Below are 23,622 nucleotides of genomic sequence, written 5' to 3'. Positions count from 1 at the left end.
ACTGTAATACATTTGATTTTTGGTTTCTGTTCATTTCGTTTGCCTTAAGGCTTCGCAATTGCGAAATCATGGGTTTGAGGCTCGGTTGAGGAGAAGGCCATCGTATTGATAGACAATGTACTTATATCGACAATAGGTGTCTGGCTTGTCGACAAGAATTTTTTCATCTTTCTGATGAGTCTGCGTACTTTTTATCATTTTCTTCTTCTCCTTCCTTTTTTGCACATTTAATATGTAATTGCAAAAATATTTTGCTCTTAGTATGATATGTTTATTAAACTTATTTAATACATTTTTAAATGTAATACTCAATTTTAAATAATAAGTTTAGCGAACTTTCAGGTATTACAGACACCATCTCTCATCAATTAATCTGTTGCATCTCGAATGTATAAAATTTGAAATATGTTAACAAAAAGCACAATTTTCAGGCTATCATGCATTAAAGTGAATATCGCGGGATTCTGTTTGGACTTTTCGGATTATGGAAACGGTTACAGAATTATTCCCACTCGCAAAGTGATTTAAAAAATATATCAAGTTGTGGAATTCTAAATAAAGTGATAACTATCCAAACCGACGAACTGAAAGTGTAAGTTAATTTCTTCCGACAGTATCGATAGGTAGATTATTCCAATACCACTGTGTTACGAATTGAAAAGAAATTTGTTCAAAGGAATGCACATGAATTAAACAGATATGAAAATTATCAATACCAAAAGAATCCTGGTGTAACTTCAAAACGAAACATTAACTAAATTAACAAATCTCATTTAATGAATAACAATCACTACTCATACTCTCTGCATCAACGTTGTTTAAAGCAGAAATTTTCTGTATGATTTTAAACATTCCTAAAGCACTTGAATAATCTAACATACTTGTTACATGCATACCTGAATTCCACTCGCAAACGTAATTAAGCTTCTCCCGGCAGCTTCTCACTACCCACTTTGCTTGCGAGTTCATGGCCACGCAGTTATCCATAAATGAAGACACCAACTTGGGCTGCTCCGCCAACCAGTTAGAGATCTTTAGCTTATTACCATTGAAAGTTCCGAATTTGGCTTCTTCCTGTAAGAAGGAGATGCAACTTTAATACATGTATGATATATTTCTTGATTTCTTGTATGCAAAATACCTCAGGATGAGGAGAGATTTGTTATATAGAATGAAAATGTGCCTACCGGATTTATTTTTTTTACAACTTATGCGCACATTGAATAATAGAGAAACCCTGAATTCATAAACATGGTTTTAATCGTTTCCGATGTTAGCCAGTACAGTGCGCTTGTGAACAGTTTTAAATTGCATGACACAACCACAGATTATTTAAAGGGGCGTATACAAAGTGTCCACTTTTATCGTAGTCCAATAGCTCGTTTCTAAATCTGTACAGATAGACATATAACTCTAGTTGAAAAAAAATGGGTTAAATGACTATAAGAACTATATTTTATGTCGTTTGGGTTAATAAATATGTTTTTCAAAAATTACAAAATCGAACTTTCTTTAATATCCCCTCCCCCTTATTTCTATCAATCATATTTAGTAAAAAAATGACTGCATTCCAAAACATGAGATAAATAAATCCGAAAAAGTGGTCAAATTGATTAAAATTGACGGAGTTATATTTGTTTAACCTGAATTATATGCACACTTATTTGAAGAAAGAGCAGAAAAAATAACACAACGTATTTAATTTCAATTTCTATACGATCTCTTAAAATCTCTCTCGAGGCTTCGAAATTATCTGTAAAATTTATCTAAAGCAGTGATTATCAACTTTTCGTAAGTCGGTCAGTTTTAGTCGAAGAAAATCGGAAATTTTTGTTTAAAATGTTACAGTGTCAAGAATATTGATTGATAAAACCAGGGGACCGTATAAAAAATTAGAATTCTTAACTTTATGAGAACTAAATTGATTGATTCAAACAACATAAAATATAATTCTTTCCGCTATTTAAAGCATTTATCCAGCTAAAACTATATACTTATCTCTAACAATACGAATGGGCATCCTGTATATCTGTCATACATATACGAGTAAAAACAAAGGGAGTCATCTCTCCGAAACTTTCATTTAAATTCTAATAAATATGTTATTTCCCTCTCCTGGCATAAAAAGGAGGACCTTGGGCTAGGTAGTGAATGTCACAAGCACTCAGCTTTTTATTTTCAGAGTCCCACACATGAAAATTGTGTACTTAATCGTATAATAAAGAAAATCAGTATTTGTATATTAATTGCATGTCACTAGGGAGCAGTAGTTATGAAATATCGCTTTATCGTGTCTAACTAATTGTTCGGTTGCTAATTGTCTTTTAAGGAATTTAACAGGCAAATGTGACCAGCAAAGCATTACAAGCATCTAATTAAATTTTGGATAACAAACGAACGTTCAGGATTAAAGTATAAAGATTTTCCTTTCTTAGCACTCCATCTGTACTATATTTGTTATAGCCAAACTTAGATGCATTTGCTTAATGTTTTCACAAATCCTGCAGTTTTTTAAAAAAAGTTATAATTATACTGTGGTGGTGAGGCTCAGAGCTGTCCTTCTTCGAAAGCTACTTAATGTACCAGGAAATTAAAAAGAGTCTAAGTAATATAGTAAAAGAAATTATAGTTAGCAAATTTTAGTTAATGATTTTAAAACACAACTCTAAAATGTGTTAGAAATGTTACGTTGGAGCTGGATAAAATCTTTTAATTGATTCTTGTTCAGAGTCTTACCGTTTCCCTAATCCCGGTCCAAAAGAATTCATTTTTCGTCTTGATCCTCTTCGCCAGAAAGACAGCGACAGCAGAGTTTTTGAAAGACACTAGATCGGCTCCAGTTGCCTTACAGCGACTCTGTGCTTCTGTCCAAGATAGTTTCCCTTCTTTTTCTTCAAAAATACTGTAACACGAAGTACCCAGACGACTCCAGCCGGGAATGTCGGTGCATGTAAAAGGATCTTCAGAAGGTGTGGTGATATTAGGATCTGTAAAAGTAAAAATTTATTATTTGAAATGGATTTAGGAGCGCTGTTACAACACATGATTTACTTAAAACGTGAATAATAGGTTTTATCAATGTCATATCTTCATTTGACTTTTTTAACCATGTTATAATAGGTTTTTTATAAATGCATTTATTTAGCTCAATTTCTTTCTTAAGTTTTCTTTCTTCTTCTTCTTTTTTTTTTTTTTGAAACATTCATTATAGTTCTGAAGTTTCGTTCTTTTGATGAAAATACAAAATTCTCCGCTATATTTGAAATTTAACTACCATTTAATAGATTGATTTTAATCAAATTATGATTCCCTATGAGAGCATCATATAGAAGAAATCTTAGAAAAAAATCGATTATAAGATCCCACAAAAATTATGATAATGAATATGAATGTATTCAAATATGAAAAGTAGAAAATAATTATTAATAAATTGATTATTATAATTTGGCTTTTCGAAAAAAAAAAAAACGAAGTGAGGAAAACAGCAGAAGGTGAATCGTTGGAAACATATTGGTAAGGACATTAAGCCACAGTGAAATCATAAGAAAGAAAGTCTTTAAATACTCAGTAAAATAAAAATTTGTAATAAGTGTTGTTTTAAATGAAATTTATTTAGAAAATTTCTATCATCATTACACTTAGATTTATTTTAATCTTGTGATTTTTTTAAAATAAAAAATATTTTCTAATTCTTTTAGTATGCTAATAAAGAGCGTTTTTGAAAAAAAAATATATATATTTCGGTTATAATTCTAAAAGTTCGATTTTGTTGCTTTCTTTTAAAAATTCAAATCTTGGAAGTACATTTTGATACGTTTGTGAAAATTAAACACGAATTACCTTTGAATTTTTGACAAATATAAGCGTTAGACTGATAACAGCTAACATCATTCCATTTTCCCATGTTCTCTCTTCCGTAACTGATTTCAACACACGTACGCTGTAAAATAAATACAATTAATTAATAAAAAATGTAAAATAATGCAATTAAATTAATTGTAAAATAATGCAATTATAATAAATGAGTATTTGGGAAAATTAGTTTTAAAACTTGCTTTTTTTTTTTTTAATTTCCGAAAGTTAAAAAAAATACTATTGATTTTGTATACCGATTAAATACGATTTTGCATCGCATATTTGCTGTATTAAGTAATTGACTACAGTATTTATAAATAAAATAAAAAGAACAGATGAAAGAATTTTATTTCTAAGGAACGACAATAAATAATGACACATTTGATACATCAGTAAAAAAAGCAAAGGTTTTTTTTTTTTTTTTTGCATTCAGACAATCTCTAGTGCATTTCCTTTATATTTCCATGTTTGAATATTTGAGTCGCCTCATCGTAAACAGTATGCAGATGATACAAGAAATTCGCAGAAGATGGTTGGTATATAAAGGAGTAATATAAGTTGTCCACTATATAATATCTCCAAGTTGACTTTCATGTCAAAACACTGAGTATATTCGAACTAATTTCGAACTTAACCATAAGCCTAGAAATCTAAGCCTACTACTTTTCAAGATTGCATTATTACAAGAGTGAGTTCAATAATCCGAGACAGCGTGTCCTTATTAGTCCTTTTGTTCACATATGGCAAGAAAAGGACTTCGATTCGATGTTTATCCTATAAGAAAGGGAACTCATATTGAATATATAGAATAAAGCTTAGAACTCTCTCCTATCCAGTAATGCATCGCATGTATCTTTTATTTATTGCCGTACAAAATAAGTGATCGAAATATATATTTTAAATCTTCTTTTTGTGTAATTTTGCAATATAAGTGATGCAATATTGGTGTTGCATTTTCTAAAGGACTGATTGTAAAAGAATAAAAAAAATCATTTTATTAATTCTTGTAATAAAAGTACTTGTGAATTTCAAATTCACAATTGTTTTGCAATTGTGAATTTGAAACTTGAAATTTGAATTGAAATTTTGAAATTGAAAATTTGAAAACAATTGCCGTATATACATTTGAATGAATGCTATTTAAATATGAAGCTACATATTCTTACAAGAATAGTAAATTTTTCATAGCAATCAATGTTTCACAATCAATGATATATGACTTTCATTATATAATTCTACAATTTGTAAAAGAAATTTAAGACAAATACTTACCTCATAACTTGATGTGTAAAACAATTCACTGTCTTCATCCTTTTTAAATAGATACAAAACATTTTTTTTATTATATTAATAAAATTTGGTACACAAAAAATAAAGAATTTCTCCCAATACTTAACAAATATTTTCATTAATCTATTTTCTTTTGGAAAAAACCTTGAATTGAAATATGTGATTAATGTAATTCAATGATCAAAAGTATTTAAAGTTGATCGCACTTTTTAAAAATAGTTATTCAACAATAAAAATTAATTATGATTCAGAATGACTCCCTTTTAGAATTTAGAATGAATATGAATGAGACAAATTTAATATTTCAATGGCTTTATTATAAGTTTCTACAGATATGTCAATGCTGTATGTTTATTATTATTATTATTTTGTTAGATTACAAGTTACATGCTAGAAACTACAAGATAAGGACCTAGACAATTTGAAATGTGATTGGATGACAAGTAAGCAGCCTGCGCTGCTATTCTCCAAAGTTCAATGCCACGTTAGATTGGAATGACATTTGAAACTCAATGAATTTAAAGGATACCATGCCCGTATGCATACAAAAAGAATCCAATATATATATGTCGATTCACTGCTGCGAGACTATCGGGATGACAGCAATGCTATTATTCTTATTTAAAAAGTAACTACTAATTCCATTTTCATATAACTTCTCGTATTTTTATTTGATTTCACAATCACATGACAGTAATTCCGACCCGAAAGTAATTCCAAACTTATTTATTCCAAAGAAAAACTTTATAATTTCTTTAACATCATATGATAATTAAACAGATAAAAATTTTCATTGATAGAAGAAAACTTGAATTAATCATTTAATGTATCGATGATAATTTTTATTAATTCATCATGAATATTTACAGGAAATATATGCAAGTTGATATGTTTCCTTTTTGCGCTTTCAATAATAATAGAAACAAACAGTGACCCGATCTGAGACAATTCATGTCTTGAGACTTGTCCCTTTTTCTTTGAAGCGATATATCGACATTTTATGGGAAAGGAAGATTCATGTGGCTAGTTTATGTTTTGTTGTGGGATGCCACTGTCGTCTTGAATGTTCGACGAGAGCATTTTTGACGCCCGATAAAATCAAGTGTTTGGGCTTGAAAGTCGTAACGATTTGGTGGCTCAGCCTTTGTTTTGGATATTGCAACTGTGAGTTTCAGACTCATTTTCAGCAAAGGTATGCCATGTCTGATGGCTTGCAGCTTATAGGCCTTCGAAGTCCGAATGGTAAGATTCTATCTTCTGAATTGGAGGGTTCTAGGTTCAAAATAGATTCCATCATAGAAGTAAGGGCGTCCAAATATATATGAGCATGCTGCATGCTACATCAGACGTCGAGAGGCAAATGTTTTGCTGGCGGCGAAGCGCTAAAATTTGGAAAGGTGAGTAGTGGCTCAGGTGTCGACATTTTGGCCAAGGTTCGAAGTGAGGAGGTCCCTCTTCTTTCGTGTTTATTCCATTCGTACTATTAATATAACTTAATTTAACAATAGTTTGCACAATAAATCCGTTAGTACAATAATTCTGGAGTTCAATATCTTTTTCCCACTGATATATTTCTAGCTAGAGATATGATGTCGTCGTCTAATCACTTGGATAATCTCCATTTAATTAAAAAAGATATTAACCTTTAGAAATGATTGAAACTTGATTTCTCAAAAGTTGTAGAATGATTATATACTTGGCGGAAAAATTTTATAGAAATCAATACATTATGTTTTAAATTAACGTTTTAACATAACATTAACTAATTTAGCATAACGTTAACTTTTTTGCGAAATTAAAAATTATCTTTCTTTACAATAAGAATCTCTTTTAATTTTAAATTAAGTTCAAACTTTTAGTATTGAAAATGTTATAATTATTTATGAGCATTATCTAAGAAATAAATAAAATAATTAATACATTTTATACAAAACAAATCTACTCGCCTGACTTACATCATTCGAAACTGAAGGTTCATTTACATCCCAGTTAGCATAGTCTAATGCTGTATCATCCACCCACTGAAATAAGCTACCTCTATATAAATTTTCCAGGCCAATCCATGCGTCGTCATCGATTTCGAGTATTAGATCGGTCAGAAAATCTAAATGAAACAAAATTCTTAGCTGCGATTCATCCTTTTTGTGCATTACAGCATTGAGAATATATATATCAAATTCATACATTCATATATATATATATATATATATATATTAAAGAACATTTACAAAAATGATTCAAATTTTATAGATTATTCATAAGACAGCAGGTGAGCAATTAAAAAACAGTTTGGATTGTAATGAGTATAGTTCGGATAACCGTCACCCCACAGAACAAACATAAGAAATTTGACACTATTTGCGTAACATTTTTGAATATCCTATCGCCATCTATTGGCGCTGCAGTAGAATAGATGAATAGACAAAGCAGGAAAACAATGTGTTAACCGGAAAGAAAAAGCAACGTTAGACTTCTTTAGAATATCAGTTAAAGAAAGAAAATTAAAAAAAAAAATTAAAATGAAATCTACGATAGCAAATTTTAAGTTATCATGTGAGAACATTATTATTTTTTAAGTCATTATTTGTCTTAATTAATTTAAGTCATTAACCAGTTTGAAACAATCATGAGACTTCTCTCTCTTTCTCTCTCACATATATATATATATATATATACAGTGGTGGCCAAAAGTGTGGACATTTTTTGAAAGTTTCATGTTTTTCAACTTTGCATGCTTATAGAATATATTAATTTTCATTTAAGCACAAATGTTTATATATCAAATTAAAGGTAATTTAATGTAGAATTTAATAACAAAAACAGTATTACAATATCTGTATTACAAAAAAAGTTTCACTCATTTTAGTAAGATATATCTTAGATTTGCATTTTTTTTAAAGTGATACTTACACAATCAATACTTAGTAGGATAACCCTTATTTTTTAAGACAGCTTCACAGCGTCTTTTCATCGAGTGAACGAGTGTTTGGAGTTCATCTTTCGTAATCACATGGTGCCAAGAATCAATTATAGATTCAATAAGTTGTCTTTTATTGGATGGATGTTTTTTCGTACAAGAATTTTCAAACCTCGCCACAAATTTTCAATTGGATTGAGATCAGGGCTGTTTCCTGGCCATGGTAATACATCTATGCCTTTATTTTGAAACCATACTTTGCATGCTTTTGCTGTGTGGTATGGAGCTGAATCCTGCTGAAAAATAAATGGTGTTTTGTTGGGGAAGAAATCCCTGATAGAAGGTATCAATTTTGGTTCCATGACAGTTTCGATATATTTTTTGGTATTCAGGATGCCATCAATCACTTGATTTCGGCCCACACCATCTGCAGACATACATGCCCAAATCATGGCATTTGTTGTTGTTTTTATAGTTGCTTCAATGCAATCGTTATGAAGCGCTTCACCTCGATGGTAGAAAATCTCACGTATTTTCTACCATCACTACCAAAGAGCGATCATCGCTCCAGATTACTTGCTTCCATTTATTTTCTGACCATTTAATGTGTTCTTTTGCCCACTTAACTCATTTTTCGCTTTGCTTTTGATTTAAATATGGTTTCTTCCTTGGAATTCTAGCTTGTAGTCCAAATCCTGATAACATTCTTCTTGTTGTTCTTGAACTTACTAAAATACCCGCTGCATTCATTTCACATCTAATGGCATCTGATGAAATTTTTCTATCTTGAAGGCATAGCCGTTTGATTTTTCTATCGGCAGTAGCACTTGTGCATTTTTTTCGGCCTGATTTGGCCTTATTTTCCACTGATTTCGTTTTTTCATAACGTAAACAGAGCTTTCGTACACCAGAACAAGTCACTAAACCACCAACTTGTCTTGCAATTTCAGTATAAGAGAGGTCATTTTCTCTCAATATGACAATTGAGCTTCTTTTTGTAGATGTCCAATCAGTTCTTCTTGTTGGTGAATTGTTTAAAATTAGTTTAATTAAAAAAAAAGGACTTAAAATATTCAAAAACATCAATACACTATTTAATTGTACTAGTTTGCATCATTCCGTAAAATATTTCCACTACAATAACTCTTTTACCATACAAATAACCTAAACCATAGTTACAGACATTTAATGGGTCCTCAGAACAGTGTTTGTGATTGGATAGTACGCTTTTATTACAAAACACGTCATTATTCAAAACGATTTGTTTTTGTTTGTTTTACTAAAATGTACGTAACTTTTTTTTGTAATACAGATATTGCAATACTGTTTTTGTTATTAAATTCTACATTAAATGACCTTCAATTTGATATATAAACATTTGTATTTAAATGAAAATTAATATATTCTCCAAGCACGCAAAGTTGAAAAACATGAAACTTTCAAAAAATGTCCACACTTTTGGCCACCACTGTATATATAAATGATATTTTTTTTAAACTTTCACTTTTAATTTTTCTAGCTGGCAAACAAAGTTTTGAAACTCGACCGATTTTGAGATGAAATAACAGCTATGATGTCATAGTTCTACGTCAACCTTTTAAAAACGCATCTGCTGTCAAAGAGGTATACATAATAATAATAATGCAATACTGGTAAAAGCAGGCAAAAAATATATGCGATTAAAAGATGTTGATGAAAATTGCCATTTATGCTTTATGCATTGCCTACGCGATTTCGTGCTTCAAAACCCTCTAATCAAAACAACATCATGTTCTTACATGATAAAAATAAATAAACAAAAGCCTTCATCGATTAATAGCACTTTAAAACAAGATTCTGACAAATGTACGCATAACATTCTCGCGAACTGCAATATTCATTCGTTCGGAATTTTTTTTTTGAAAATTTTACTAAAACATTAATTAAATTATGAGCCTAAAAAGGGCGATATGTTATGAATGGCAGTCACAACGAAACTTATCTGAAACCTATATGTATTAAATTTCTATTTAGAAATAAGCAAAAAAATAATAATATTATTTAATCGTTTATTTTAATAAAGATTTGAATTAAATTATGAGATATAGCAGTATAATTTTTTGTAAACATATATCCCGAATAGACTTTAAGTGGAATTTAAAATTTTTTTGTGTTTGTGTGTGCATTTTCACAACCAAGAGTCGAAATAATTTTTTTTTTCTTAATGCAGCATTTTTACGTTTTTTTTAACTCTGTTTCTGAAAAATACAAAAATAAAGACAGTGAAACAGAATAGCGAATTCGCAGTACAGCATTCGGTGAAAGGTAAGAGACATTGTTACAAAATGCATGTTCAACTCTTTTCATTATATGATTGGAAATGAAATTGTACAATCATGCAACTTATTACTCCTTTTAATGCGCATTCCATGCAAGACATAATTTATGAACCAAGTTTTCGATTTGTTGTGACATTGATAAGAGCGTGCATTCAAAGTGTGTGTCTTGTATTTCTTGCGCCTTTAAAAATTTATTTCAGCTGGCCTGTTAACCATCGGCATGTGCCTTTATTTATCATTCTGTTTTAAGTTGAAACAGAAGTATTGGCTCACAAGCTCATTTTAGCCGGCAACAATAAAGATGATTTGTAAATTCTTTGATTTTGTTTCTTGAGTTTTAATATCTATTAAACGCTGCTAATTTTCCCATCATATGACGAAACTGCGATATGAGTGCAATTATAGAAGGTGGAACTCTCCTATGGTTTCTTACTTTGCTGGTCTTCGTTGTGTATAGATGCTAAAGTGGCGTTTTCTTTTTCACATTCCTTTTGTGCGGTGGTCCAGGACTGTTTCTGTGTCCATTTCTTTCCAAAAACTTTGTAGCACTTATTGCCTAAAACAAAACATGAAATAGAAAAATATTGCATAATTTGATGGAAAAGAAACAGAAATTTGAAATTTAATCGATAGTATTAGTCTATGAATCAAGCATTTTAATTTTCTAATATTCAAAACAGAAGTAGAAATAATTTTTTAAAACTAAACGAATGATACGATTCAGTGCAATCAAAAGATAATAATAAGCAAATCAATGAATAATGTTTATGTTTGCACTTATTTGAATTAAACAATTTTTTTTTCTATATTTGTTACTATCTAAAGTGATCTCTTTCGCTGAATAAGTTGAAAAACAAAATTTTAAAACAGAATTAAACGCATTTTGATACATTTAATGCAATTGATTTTCGCGCAAGTACGCTTAAATTTCTATTTAATTACAAACTTTGTAAATTGTAAGTCAGTAAGCGACTTCATGTAAGTCATTGTTTAAGCATGGAAGAGACACTATAAATGTTCTCAAAATGACAGATCAATTTCTTTTTAATTAACATTTATATTATTAATATAAGAAATAAATATAAATATGCCTAGTAAGCGTTAATTTAATTATGAATTATTTTTAGAATTTAAAGTTAGTTGCTTTATTGATTTAAAAACGATTTATGGCTATTTGCTGACTCCTAAACTAATAATTTATAGATTATGCGTGTAAATACAATTTTTTAAAAAATTATTCTTAAAATTATATATTTTTTTTATTTTACTAGAAATATTTTTTTTTTTTACAAATTTGGTATCACATAACAAACACCATGTATGAAATAAATATTAAACGAAATTAATTGATTAACTGAAAATTGAGTTACCAAAATATTAAAATAGTGTATTTTCATCGAGAAAAAATTGTAAAATTCTATTTTAATAAATATGAAAAAGCTAAGCTAAATAAAAGTGTGTAAAAATGGAACTACATGATGTAGTATTTTATAAAATACTAAGAAAATATTTTTTGCATATCGTCGTTTAAGTGGTTTCTGTATATATTTAAATGTTTACATATGTGCAGCTGAAATATGTTATGACTAATTTATTTTACGATGATTTTATTTAGCCTACAGCATCAGAATTTCGTATTTACAACGAAACATATATCGTGGCCTTAGGCGATTGAATACAAATCAATTTAAATGATTAAAAACAAATCTAATACATACGAAGATAAGTAGAAATATTATCTAAACTTTTGGTATAACTATTCTTACACTGAGCACACTGAATTCTGTCCTCTGTTATTTTGTTGCTGTACTGTTGTGGTAATAATATGAAAGTTTAATCGAAATTCCGCCTTTTTTTGTCTCTCTGTTGCAGATAGATCATAGCCGTTCCTTTAGAAGTTTCTACCAAAGGGAAACAATAGTCAGAAATTCATCGTTGACTTGTTGCAATAGTGTATTTCGCTTATTCGTTAGAACCATCTCTCGAGATTGCTGAATGTTATATGTAATAGAGATCGATGGTTGTTTTGCACATTTTTCATGCATTACATTTGTTTTGAAAACTTTAAAGTTTTTCGATTCATAAAAACACAGTTATACGTGACAGCGACCTTCTCCCTTTAATGCGATAATAGTCTAAGATGAATTTCTGAACCTTTGGTATTTTACGATTAGAGGAATTGATTCTTTGCTCGTTGTTCCATTCTGGTGCAAACTTTTAATGGACGACGACGATGACGTGATGAGTGTTTGCACCTGGACTCGTAGGTCCTTAATCTCCGAAACCTTATAACATTTTAAAAATTTAACCTGGGATTTTTGATTTGAGCCTAAATAATTAAATGCCTGGATATCTAGGATTGCCTGGATATCTGGATATATAAGCAATTTTAGAGGATTGCTTTTAATGGAACGATTTATTTCCAAGAGACAAAAAATAAAGGAATTTGGATTAAACTTTCATATTATTAAAAAAATATAATAATCATTTAATAGATAGAAGTCAACACGCACAGCATCAAATAAGGTTTGATGTAAGTGTAGATAATTTTTGATTCACCTGCATAGAATGTGTTCTGCCTAACAATTAACATCTGGACGTGAGATGGAAAAAGAACCTTTCCTAAAGCGCTCTTAGTAAACATTATTTGCTTATCAAAGGAATTACTTCAGAATAATTTATAGAATTGTGTTCGAATATTTTTTAAAAACTATCATGATATAGTATCTCAAACATTATAGTGTTTGTTTATTACTCTATATGGTTAAATTTAAACTGATTTAATAACAAAATGATTTTTCTGCTCTCTGGTAAACACCAGTGATTTCTTTTCAGGAAATCGTTTTATTATTCATTTAAGTGTTGACATAAAATTTTGAGATATTCTTAAATTAAAAACAAACAAACAAACAAACAAAAAAAAAAACCAACGGATTTTTATTCTAACAAACCTAATGGATACCACCCATGTTCGCAGTTTCCAGGAAGAATTACTGCAGGTTCTTGAGTAGGGAAATCGTAGCTAGCATTAATTCCTCTTTTGCAAATGACTCCTTGTAATTTGTTGCAGTGAGTAGTTTTCCAGTAACCTAGAAGATTCAATTAACATACACATTCAAAGCAAGAGGAGAGATTATATATAAGTATCCATAATAAGAATATGGATCTAATTTTATTAAGATAAGATAATAAGAATATGGTCCATAATAAGAATATGAATCTAATTTTATTCATATAGCTGAAAATATCCGGAATTCGTTATAATTTTATTATACTGTATGGATTTAAGCAAAACCAGAGGTTTTAAGGGATGAATCTTATAATTCAGAACCACGTCAGATGAAGAGAAAATATTTAAGCTGACTTTCTTCTCTATAAGCTTTCTCACCTCACCAGCTGGAGGACATTTAATTCACAATGTCAGCTTTAGCAGAAAACACGTTTATACATATGACAGATCTTTAGTGAAGTTTAGTTTTGGATCTAAAACCCTCCGGCCTTCAAGCCAAGAATTTATTATTATAGCAAGACAGCCAGAAAAACTTTGAATAACTGAAGGAAGCTATACAATGTTTTTTGCAGAAAGTATTGACAAGTAATAAATTCTATTGAAAGAATCACAGATGACAATATGCAAATTTCAGTTTTATTAAGGATAGCAAAAGCCTTTTTTTAAAATTTGTCAAGTCACGAAGATAACCATTGTTGACTTTGCATGTATTGAAATGATTGATAGTAGTATTCTTGCTCAGAAATAAATACTATTTATTCTGTTATGAAATCTGTTAAGAGCCTTTCAAATCATGCTAGATGCAAATATTTTTTAAGTCAAACGATCATTTTAAAGATGCCACAAGCAATAAAAGCCCTACTACCTTTTGCCCTGGCCAGGCAAACGTCAGCATTCCAAAATACCTACTTTGTAGAAAATTGCTTAAATTATTAGTTGATACTGGCCATGTGGGAATCTTGTTAAGACTTTTAGATACAAAACGTGATGTTATCCTTTATCGATATCGCTGACCTTTAATTTCAAATAATGTATAATTCTATCAATATAAATTTTTAAAGGAATTAAATTGATACTCTAAAAAATTAGCATTTCTCTAAATAAAATGCTGCTTTCAATACTGAATAATAAAAAAAGTAATTTTATAATAATAGGATAGGGTTTAAAAAAATTAATTTAATTTAAATGAATAGTAATTGACATTTTAAAAATTTTCTTACTTTCAGCTTAAATCATTTTTTATTGATTCATATAATTAGTATATAATCTGAATCATCAAAATTATATTTCACTTTAAAAAAATTAATTTAACACAAAAAACTTTTGTTAAGCAGTTTCTACAATAGATGGCAGCACAAACCAAATAAGAAAGAACACTTTTTTTTTTTTTTATTGGAAAATTCGAAAGTCGCGTTGGAACTCGGCTTTAAGGAGATCATTTCCACTGGTTTAATTTTTTTTTTGGAAGAATATTTTATTTATCTGAATAGAAGGCCTATTCCCTGTCTTGGTTGTTTATTTCCTGAATCGTTTTTTTTTCTTTATTTCAAAAAAATTCACCTTAAATTTGTGAACTTATATTATAGCTTAAATTTAATCTGAGATAATATAAAAATTCAATAATCAAATGAGGTTCCGTGCTTTTATATCCATTTATATTAGTATATTTTTGACTTTTTCTTTGATTTAGATTTGTTTTGTTGCTTCTTTAAATGAAACTTATCAACAAAACTCCTTTTTTCAACTATATCTACGAGATAATAATAACAATAAAAGATTATCTTAACACTATAGGAAATAACATCTTTAGGTAAAATAAGACTTTTCAGCTAAAAATGGTATCATGAAAGTGAATACACTATTTTCATTACCTCTTAATGGATCAAAGGAAATACATGTATTCATACTCTCCGTTTCGTTTGGACCGGAATCATTGACCCAGTACAAGAAATCCAAAGGCGTTCCATCTGACCATGTGAAAGACGACCCTAAGCCTTTAGAAGCCAAACCAATCCAATAGTCTGAACTTGAAACTATATTACTCTAAGAAGGAAAATGATATCATACATTTTTTTAAAAGTACAGATCTTCAGTAAAATCATTCATTACAATAATCGGTAAAATACTTGATAGCTTTATGATAATTAGAAAAAGCAGTTAAATGCAGCAGCAAGTTTTGCTATACAATTCTGCTTTAAGCAAGTACTTGAGTGCTTGACGGCATAATTACATGGTCTTTAGATACTGAAAAAATGATACATGATGAATGAGGGGGAAAAAATAGACCCCACAGAGGTTAAGTTACAAAAAATATTGCTCCTATATCTTTATGATAAAAAACTATTATGTTACAATAATTTTTAACAAAAATGCACCTTTTCAATATGCATTAAAAATAATATTTTCCTTGTCATCGAAAATTAATATTTATTCATTTCTTTCTTTCTTTCTTTTTTTTTTTTTTTTTGGATACGTCCTTGCTCTTTTGAATTTTTACTGCTATCATTTTGCTCTAACTTTGTCTTTATCTATAGAAAAAGACTGATTTATTTCTTGGTTTTAAATTAGATATTTATAAATTTTGTGAAAGGGTACTATGGTTATATTTTATAGAAGATGGCGAGAATAGCGTTTCAGCAGATATACATTTACAAATTTCCTTAATACATCAGCATAAGTTTTATTAAAATCAAATTTATTTCGAGAAAACTTTTAACAAGAGTTTATTGCTTTTGTTAGATTGTAGAAAAACCTTTTTTTTTTAACCATGAAATTCATTAAAACTGAATATAGAATTTCATTACCAAGATTCAGAGAATAAAAATGATTTTAAACAAATCGTTTCTCAAATAAGCATGGTATATATGACTCATATCTAAATGATACTATTTTAGATGCATAAAATATGATCAACATTTGGTTAAAGCTTATATTCACCAAGAAGCATTCCATGTATAAGTAGATTTTTTTTTTCTCAAGATCTTATAACAATAAAATTTCAAAAAAAGCACTAGACATGTAAAAAAATGATGAATTATAAACCCATTTTAAATCATCCCAGATTCAATGCTTTCAAAAAGAAGAAACAGCTATTTTAAGTTTTTCGTACAGGATACTTGAAATAAGGCTCACCAGCTTTAAAGAATGTTTTGCATAGTAGTATTACTTTAATACTATTTTCTGCGTATCCAGTGGTGAATGTTATATTTAATTTACAAAGTTCTAGAGGAACAAGCTTCTTTTTCGACGATTTTATTTTATGTGTAATCTACATCTAACATATTAATGGGGTATGTGTAATTTTTTTTAAAAAATTATCATTGGATACATTTCAGCTGCTGATTCAACTTGCTGGATAGCCTAAAAAAATCATGCGTAATTTGAACAATTATGGCATGAAAATTGATGACCTGTGTCTATTTTTTATAGCTCAAAATATTGAATTCAGCAATCGCATCTACAGAGCTAAAACTTAACCTTAGCGAAATTCTGATGAAAATGTAGATTTTGAAAAGAATCAGAGCATTGACGATATTTAAATAACCTGGAATCTAATGTGCAGAACTCATAACCTTTTATGTTAAAGAGATAGGCGCAGTCATTGAAACAGCATGCTATAAACATAAAATCTTTATCGACTTTTGCTATTCCACATATTGGGTTAATCATAAGTGTTTAATCAAAAGCAGTCAGTAGCTTTGAATAACTTAAGAGTTATGCATCCTGATACTGATTATTCTGTAATTATAATATTTTTTTAATTAATAATTTATTCTTTTGATTTTGATGTAATACTTCGAAGTAAGCAAGCATGAGGGCTAATTTACAGTCGCCAGTTTGACAGATTCAGTATTACAAAATTCATACTTGATATGGAAGAGCACAATTTAGCTTAATAAATTGTTACTAATAAAACATCTAATCTACTCAATTCATAAATGTTTTATTAGTGACGGCAGTGACATCTTGATGCTTTATTTTATCTGGATAAACTATTCCATTCAATACTTTCTATAAATTCGGCATTGAAAATTATATACAAATGAGATGTTTGTTTTCATTTAATGTAACTGTATACTCACTGCAAAAAGTATGAAGTCAGTTTCGTCGAAGGAATGTATGGATGCCAAATGAGCCTCGTTGTCTTTGCAGAAATTATGAGCCAAATCCCAACTGTACTTTGCTTCGTCATGAATTAAATAGCAGTAGTTTTTGTGCGAATACCATCGATGGTGGTAGAAAGGCGAACTAGAAAAGTTGCACTGGGTTTCTAGCAAAAAAGCACAGTAAAAGTATTAATTGCAATTTATCTTAGAAAGATAAACAGATAACATAAAATGTATTTTTTTTTTACATTACAGCAATGCGGTATGTCCTTACTTTAGTCACTGTGAAAAGAATTGTTAAAAAATGTGAAGGAAATAATAAAACAATTCAAACCGGTTTTTTAACAATTTGCATTTTTCATAATAAAATATTTTAAAATAAAATAATTAAAATAAGAACATAAAGTTTTTTTCATCCCCCCCCCCAGGTAAATAGATTTTGAAACACATTTCCGTTGTTGTCAAGCATGACAATAAAACTTTTCAAATTAGTAATCATTTTAAATTGTTTATTTATCGATATAAACCTTCTGTTAAAACTATTGTTAATGGTATCTTTAAACTCAGTGGATAATTTATGACACAATTTAAGACTCTATATTTAAAAAACTACTAAACTAAAAGTTACTGCAAAAGACTATTTTAAATAGAATACAGTGCAAATGGTTCCATCTTTTTATATAAATGTTTTTTTATTAATTACTTAGCAGGTTGAAATTTAAAACTTTTTGCTTTATTGACTGTGTAATCATATTTCAAAAATTATGCTTTTTATTCAATTAAAAAACCGCCTTTTAAAAATAAATACTTTTTAATCTCATATTTATATGAGATATAAAACTTCATCAGATAGATTTTGTTCAAACATGCATTTATATAATGCCATTAATTACAAAATCATGTTTACATTCCAAAAGGAAGAGAAGAAATTTCTTATCACATAAACTATTAGCAAATATTTTAGGCTCAGACATATATTGTACAATTCGTATAAAGTAACGTATGTTTTATGATTTTCCTATACCTAATGCATTAACGTAATAGAATTGGGATATTCTTTAGGCATCTTAGTACGCAATTACAAATTGCAAATTCAAAGACATCACCTCACGACTGCAACAGTGAATCGAAAGAAATTAATATATAAAAAAGAAATTATCTTTTTACAGACATTTTATGATTATTTATGTTCATATTTTCGATAACATTTCAGTATATACTTTATAATATATAAAATTAAATGTATTTTATGCTACAAATATCGCAAAGCTCTGAACTGCAAAATTTAAAATATTGAAATCAGATTTAAAAAAAGCAATGAGATATTTATTATTTATTTCAATTTAATTTTGTAAATAAGCATGACTTCAAAATCAGTTTGTACAAAAAAAAAAAAAAAAAAAAAAAAACGTGAATTTATACTTACTGGGAAATGTTGTATCGGGAAGTATAGGATTTCGAACTGAAATAAAAATTAAAAATTAGATATTTTTATTGATAATTGTTAATTATTCAAAAATATCCCTGGAAAGAAGTTCCTTATATATCGTAGAAAGTATTTTATTAAAAAAAACGCTACTGTTTTAAAAATCTTGGAAAAAAAAAAGATAACTCTTGATATTAATTAAAAAGGTTTAAACAAATTTATTTAAAAAGAATTTCCGGTAAACAAGAATGGCAAATTAATTAAGAATTATCCAAGATTATACGTAGAATAAAAACAATTAGAGAGGCAATCGAAAGCAAGGTAAAATACTAATATAATATTTCTCAATGTTGAGGATTCATTTATTTTTATTAAATTAATGATTTAAATTGTCTAAATTCCTTTACAAAGTGCAGCATCAGTGTAACATCTTAAATAAAGTTGAGATGAACAAATAAGTCAAAACAATGTTAAATTAGCATTAAAAATAATTGATTAAGATATTCTGAATTCACATTTTGAGATTTAGCAGATATTTTACAGTTGGGTGTCCCTCCACGTGGTTGAAAGATACATTTTATATTAGAAGATTTGCATCTGAACTACTCAAGAATGTAGATTTTATGACTGTTACAGATCTTTGTGTTATTCCACTTGAATTATTTTGACAATATGTATAATAATTTCTGTTTTAATATTGAATGATATATAAAAGCTTAGATGAATGGCAAATTGTTTCCATTTTGCTTATATAAGTGGATGGATATAATATCCGAGGGAATCGCTTACTATTAGTTATCGATTTTAATATCATTAAAGAGGCTGATTCCCCTATTTATTTATTTTGCTTAATAAAATTATACAGAATGAGCATAATTAATGGGTATCACAGCAATAAATCTTGTAACTTACTCATTAGTAGTATTTAGGTGCGTGCGACAATTTTTTTGCTTGAGGTTTTATTAAAGTGAGTGTGTCAGTAAAATTTTAGAATATTTGAAACAGCGAAAGTGATCAATTTAATGTTATTAAACTGCAAGACTGTAAAGCATGGAGGGTACCACATATATAGTAAATATGAAGTACTAAATATTTATTTATGGTTCTATTCCTATTTGTCATTACGTTTAGTTGTTATTACACTAGTCATCCTTCATATAAAACTTATATTGGAAAATATTTAATTCGTAAAATAATACACAAGTTAATATTTTAAAAGGAACATACATTTATAAAATAAAATCTCCAGAAGGAACTTTCTCAAATTTTAAATCAAAAATTCTTGTATATTTATTTCAAAATCTAAAACTAACATTATTTAAAAATAAGAACACTAAAAAAAAAAAAGAAAAAAAGAAAGGAAACGATAACAAAACCACACGAAATTGGGCAATAATATCTAGTTTATATGAAAAGCTGTGTTCGGCAGTAATAGTGCCATTTTTACCTTTCGGAGCCTTGCAGATGAACCACCTTCTGACGCCGCAGTAGTCAAGCTCCCATCTAGCATTGCCGGCTGCATGAGAGGCACAGTACTTGGATCTGCTTCTGAGGTTTGGTTCAGCGTAATCCCAGTTGGTGTAATTGAGCTCGCTTCCATCAACCCAACGAAAAACTACAGAATGTGCAGGAAGAGTACTATTGTAATTGGCAAATAACGTTATGCGATGGTCCAGTGGTACATTTGGTTAAATATTTCAAAAAATATAATTCACGTAGATGGGCTTTTTTTTTTAAATCTCCGATGGGCCATAAAAAAAGACAAAATGAATTTATTATCATAACATATATGGTTATTTTTCGACGGAATCGCTTCAAAGATTTCGGTATTTGTCCTACCAGTTGACCAGGATTTCTATGCAAGCTTAGCAAAACGTTGTTGCTACTGGTCAGAGATGGGCCTTAACCCTTATTTGAAACTTCTTATTAGTTTGAAAGTTCATTGAATTTTCTTTTAAATTATGTGACAACGTTCGGAATGAATTGTTTGAAAAATGTACGAAAATAGTTATATTTTTTTAACAATTGTAAAAAAAAACCTCCTATAAAACCGAAATATACCAGTTAAGCGACAAAAGCTTTTTTAAAAATTAGAAAAAGGACTTTTTTTTTGGCTAAAAAGAAGTATAAAGTAAAATTCTTCTAGTTTAAAGGTTTATCCAATGATTTGCTTAAAATTTTCTTGATAGCTTAAGAACTATATTATCTAATTCCTGAACTAAAAATAATTTATATTTCTATCCATTCTTTAAATATTGTGGTTCAACTGATAAATAACAAGACATTTCCCATTTCCTCATATTGTAAAGCACTAAAACAACTATTAAATATTTCTAAATGATTCTTATTTATTCTCTAGTTCAGGAACTGCAAAACATATTGAGAAATTATTATACCATATTTGAACGAAAATTATGCATTAGATTTTAATTAATGAGGTAAACGTAAAAAAAAAAAAAAATTCTATCAAAGATTAGAATTTGAGAAAATAGCTTCTTAACTTGTAAAATTGCATTAAGACGTATGTAAATGCTAATATAAAAATCAATGTAACTCTAAAAAAAAAAAAGACTTAAAAATAAAATTCCAAAGGTTTCATAAAGACACCTATTCAAACATTAAGAAAATTAAAAAAAATCATAATTTTGTACACAAAAAAAGAAGGGACCTCCCCCCCCCGACTACCTACGTACCTAGTCACCTACCTTAAGAAAAGAGTATGGAACATGAAAGTCTAAACATTCATCTTAATTCGTAATTTATCATGGTAGTCAGCTAGATTTTTGCTAGTGATTTCAGCATCCTCCGTTTTATTCGAACCTTTAGACTTATTCATTACACAAGATCTGTTGCAGCAAATTTACCCCCCCCCCCTATTCCCCTTCATCGACAACGCGGCCTAGAACGGACTGATTTTCATCTCTTCTCTGAATTAGCCTTGAGGCCAAAGCTACTAGGCTTATGAAAAGCTTCAAAGGAACTTTAAGGCACATATCATATCCTTGGTGGCAACGTTCATTAAAGAGGGAATCACAAACCTGGTCCACCAATATGACAAATGAATGAATTTTCATGGCGGTTATATCGGAAAATAACCGTTTATATATAACTTTTGGTAATAAATTCATTCTATTCGGTACAATTGTCTTTTTTTCTTTACTGTCTATCGGAGCTCAAACGAAAAAAATATCCCTCGTTTATTTTAAAACTATATATTTAAAGCACCATATATTTCCAGACCCTAAATTTTATACATTGAAGTTGCGTATGTATTTGTCGCTGAGTGCTGATGAAATTGAAAAGATTATCCATAAAATGAACAGATATCGCTGCATGCAATAACGAAATGTCCATTTGTAGCTTTTTGAAGCATTTTGTTTATCCTTTTACAGAAGGTGTAGTAAAGAGTGGTTATTCTTTGCGTATTTTATAACAATACAGTGATTTATTGAAATAATAGTGAAGAAGTTATAAGGAACACTGTGAATGATAAGTGAGATAAGGCATAAATATCATTCCAAAATATAAACTGATTAGAAATAGACCTGAGATCGAGAGCTGTCGTCTGGAGACGACGAGGAAATCAGTTACAATTTCAAATTAATGACAATTTAAGTAGATTGCTCAGGCCAAACATCTATAATTGGAAATACTTATAAAATATTAATAATATTAAAAGGTAGTATAAGATTGAGTTGTCTGTCAGTGACATATACAATGTGTAGGGGAGAATTCTTCATTGATGAATGCTTTAAATGATTTGAAAAAATGAATTGAATGAATTAATGAAAATGAATGATTTAATAAATTAAGTCTAATTGACATTTATAAAATTCAAGTTATTTATTAAAAATACCCCCCCACCCCTAAAAAAATCATTATGTTTTTTTATGTTGGTATAGAAAGTAAGAAATTGGAAAAGTAAGAAAATGTACTTTTTTTTAGAATGAAATCTTTATTTAGCCTATGTTATTATAAACTGGAAATTATATAGCCCTATTTCAAGTCATATCCGTCAAATTTGCTTAATAATTTCTTGCACAACCAGTGGTTTTTGGACTCTAAAGCCATGTTATAGTAAGGACCGCATGCTATATTAGTTTCTTGTTTCTTTTGATTCTCGAGCCATGTTGGGAAATAACGTTATAGAAACCCTGAATTATGCAGAGTTTACCTATATATCATTACTGATATTTATGTTTCTTTATTCAATATCTTGATATTCATATCAACTGTTTTGATTTTTAACATACTTTTATTTAATTTATTATTTGCTCGTAAAAAGGAAATTTTGTAATTATTTATAATGAAGTTTTTTTTTTGTCCTGAAGTTTTCAAAATTTGTACATTTGCATGTTCTCGATGACAATAAAGTATTCAGTACTAGTCGCCTCAGGTGAGCAGTTGGTTCGCTGTAAATATTGGTTGCATTTGTTTTTAGATAAATCATTTTGATATAATTTCATATCTATGATTCTACCAAATTGTTTGACATTAAAAATTGCATTATTTAATTGCCTAAATGAGATAGTTTTTCTTACTCTTTGTATTTTGTACATGGACCTTTTTAATGAATGCCATCACATAACATAATCATACTGTTAAACATTAATATTCGGTTCACCTGTCTTCGGTACTTAATTTAACTTTTTTTAAACCTTGTAAACTATGCAGGTGTTAAACAGAATCTATCTTTAGCT

At 28.9% G+C, this 23,622-nt stretch overlaps 1 protein-coding gene across 1 annotated transcript in view; it reads right to left on the bottom strand.

The window, feature by feature from the left end:
- The window catches only part of LOC129957800 (macrophage mannose receptor 1-like), a 58,910-nt gene that overhangs the window by 12,137 nt on the left and 23,151 nt on the right, over window positions 1-23,622 (bottom strand). The window contains exons 10-20 of the mRNA XM_056070174.1: window positions 20,370-20,537; window positions 18,923-18,958; window positions 17,473-17,660; window positions 15,262-15,433; window positions 13,332-13,469; window positions 10,814-10,936; window positions 7,101-7,249; window positions 5,128-5,166; window positions 3,841-3,940; window positions 2,737-2,987; window positions 897-1,074 (exon numbers count right to left, since the gene is read on the bottom strand). Coding sequence (XP_055926149.1) covers window positions 897-1,074; window positions 2,737-2,987; window positions 3,841-3,940; window positions 5,128-5,166; window positions 7,101-7,249; window positions 10,814-10,936; window positions 13,332-13,469; window positions 15,262-15,433; window positions 17,473-17,660; window positions 18,923-18,958; window positions 20,370-20,537 — 1,542 coding nt within the window. The remainder of the gene's footprint in view (window positions 1-896; window positions 1,075-2,736; window positions 2,988-3,840; window positions 3,941-5,127; window positions 5,167-7,100; window positions 7,250-10,813; window positions 10,937-13,331; window positions 13,470-15,261; window positions 15,434-17,472; window positions 17,661-18,922; window positions 18,959-20,369; window positions 20,538-23,622) is intronic.

Source organism: Argiope bruennichi, chromosome 2 (genome assembly GCF_947563725.1).
Source record: "Argiope bruennichi chromosome 2, qqArgBrue1.1, whole genome shotgun sequence".
Taxonomy (NCBI): Eukaryota; Metazoa; Arthropoda; class Arachnida; order Araneae; family Araneidae; genus Argiope; species Argiope bruennichi.
This window is presented reverse-complemented; position numbering and strand designations above follow the sequence as displayed.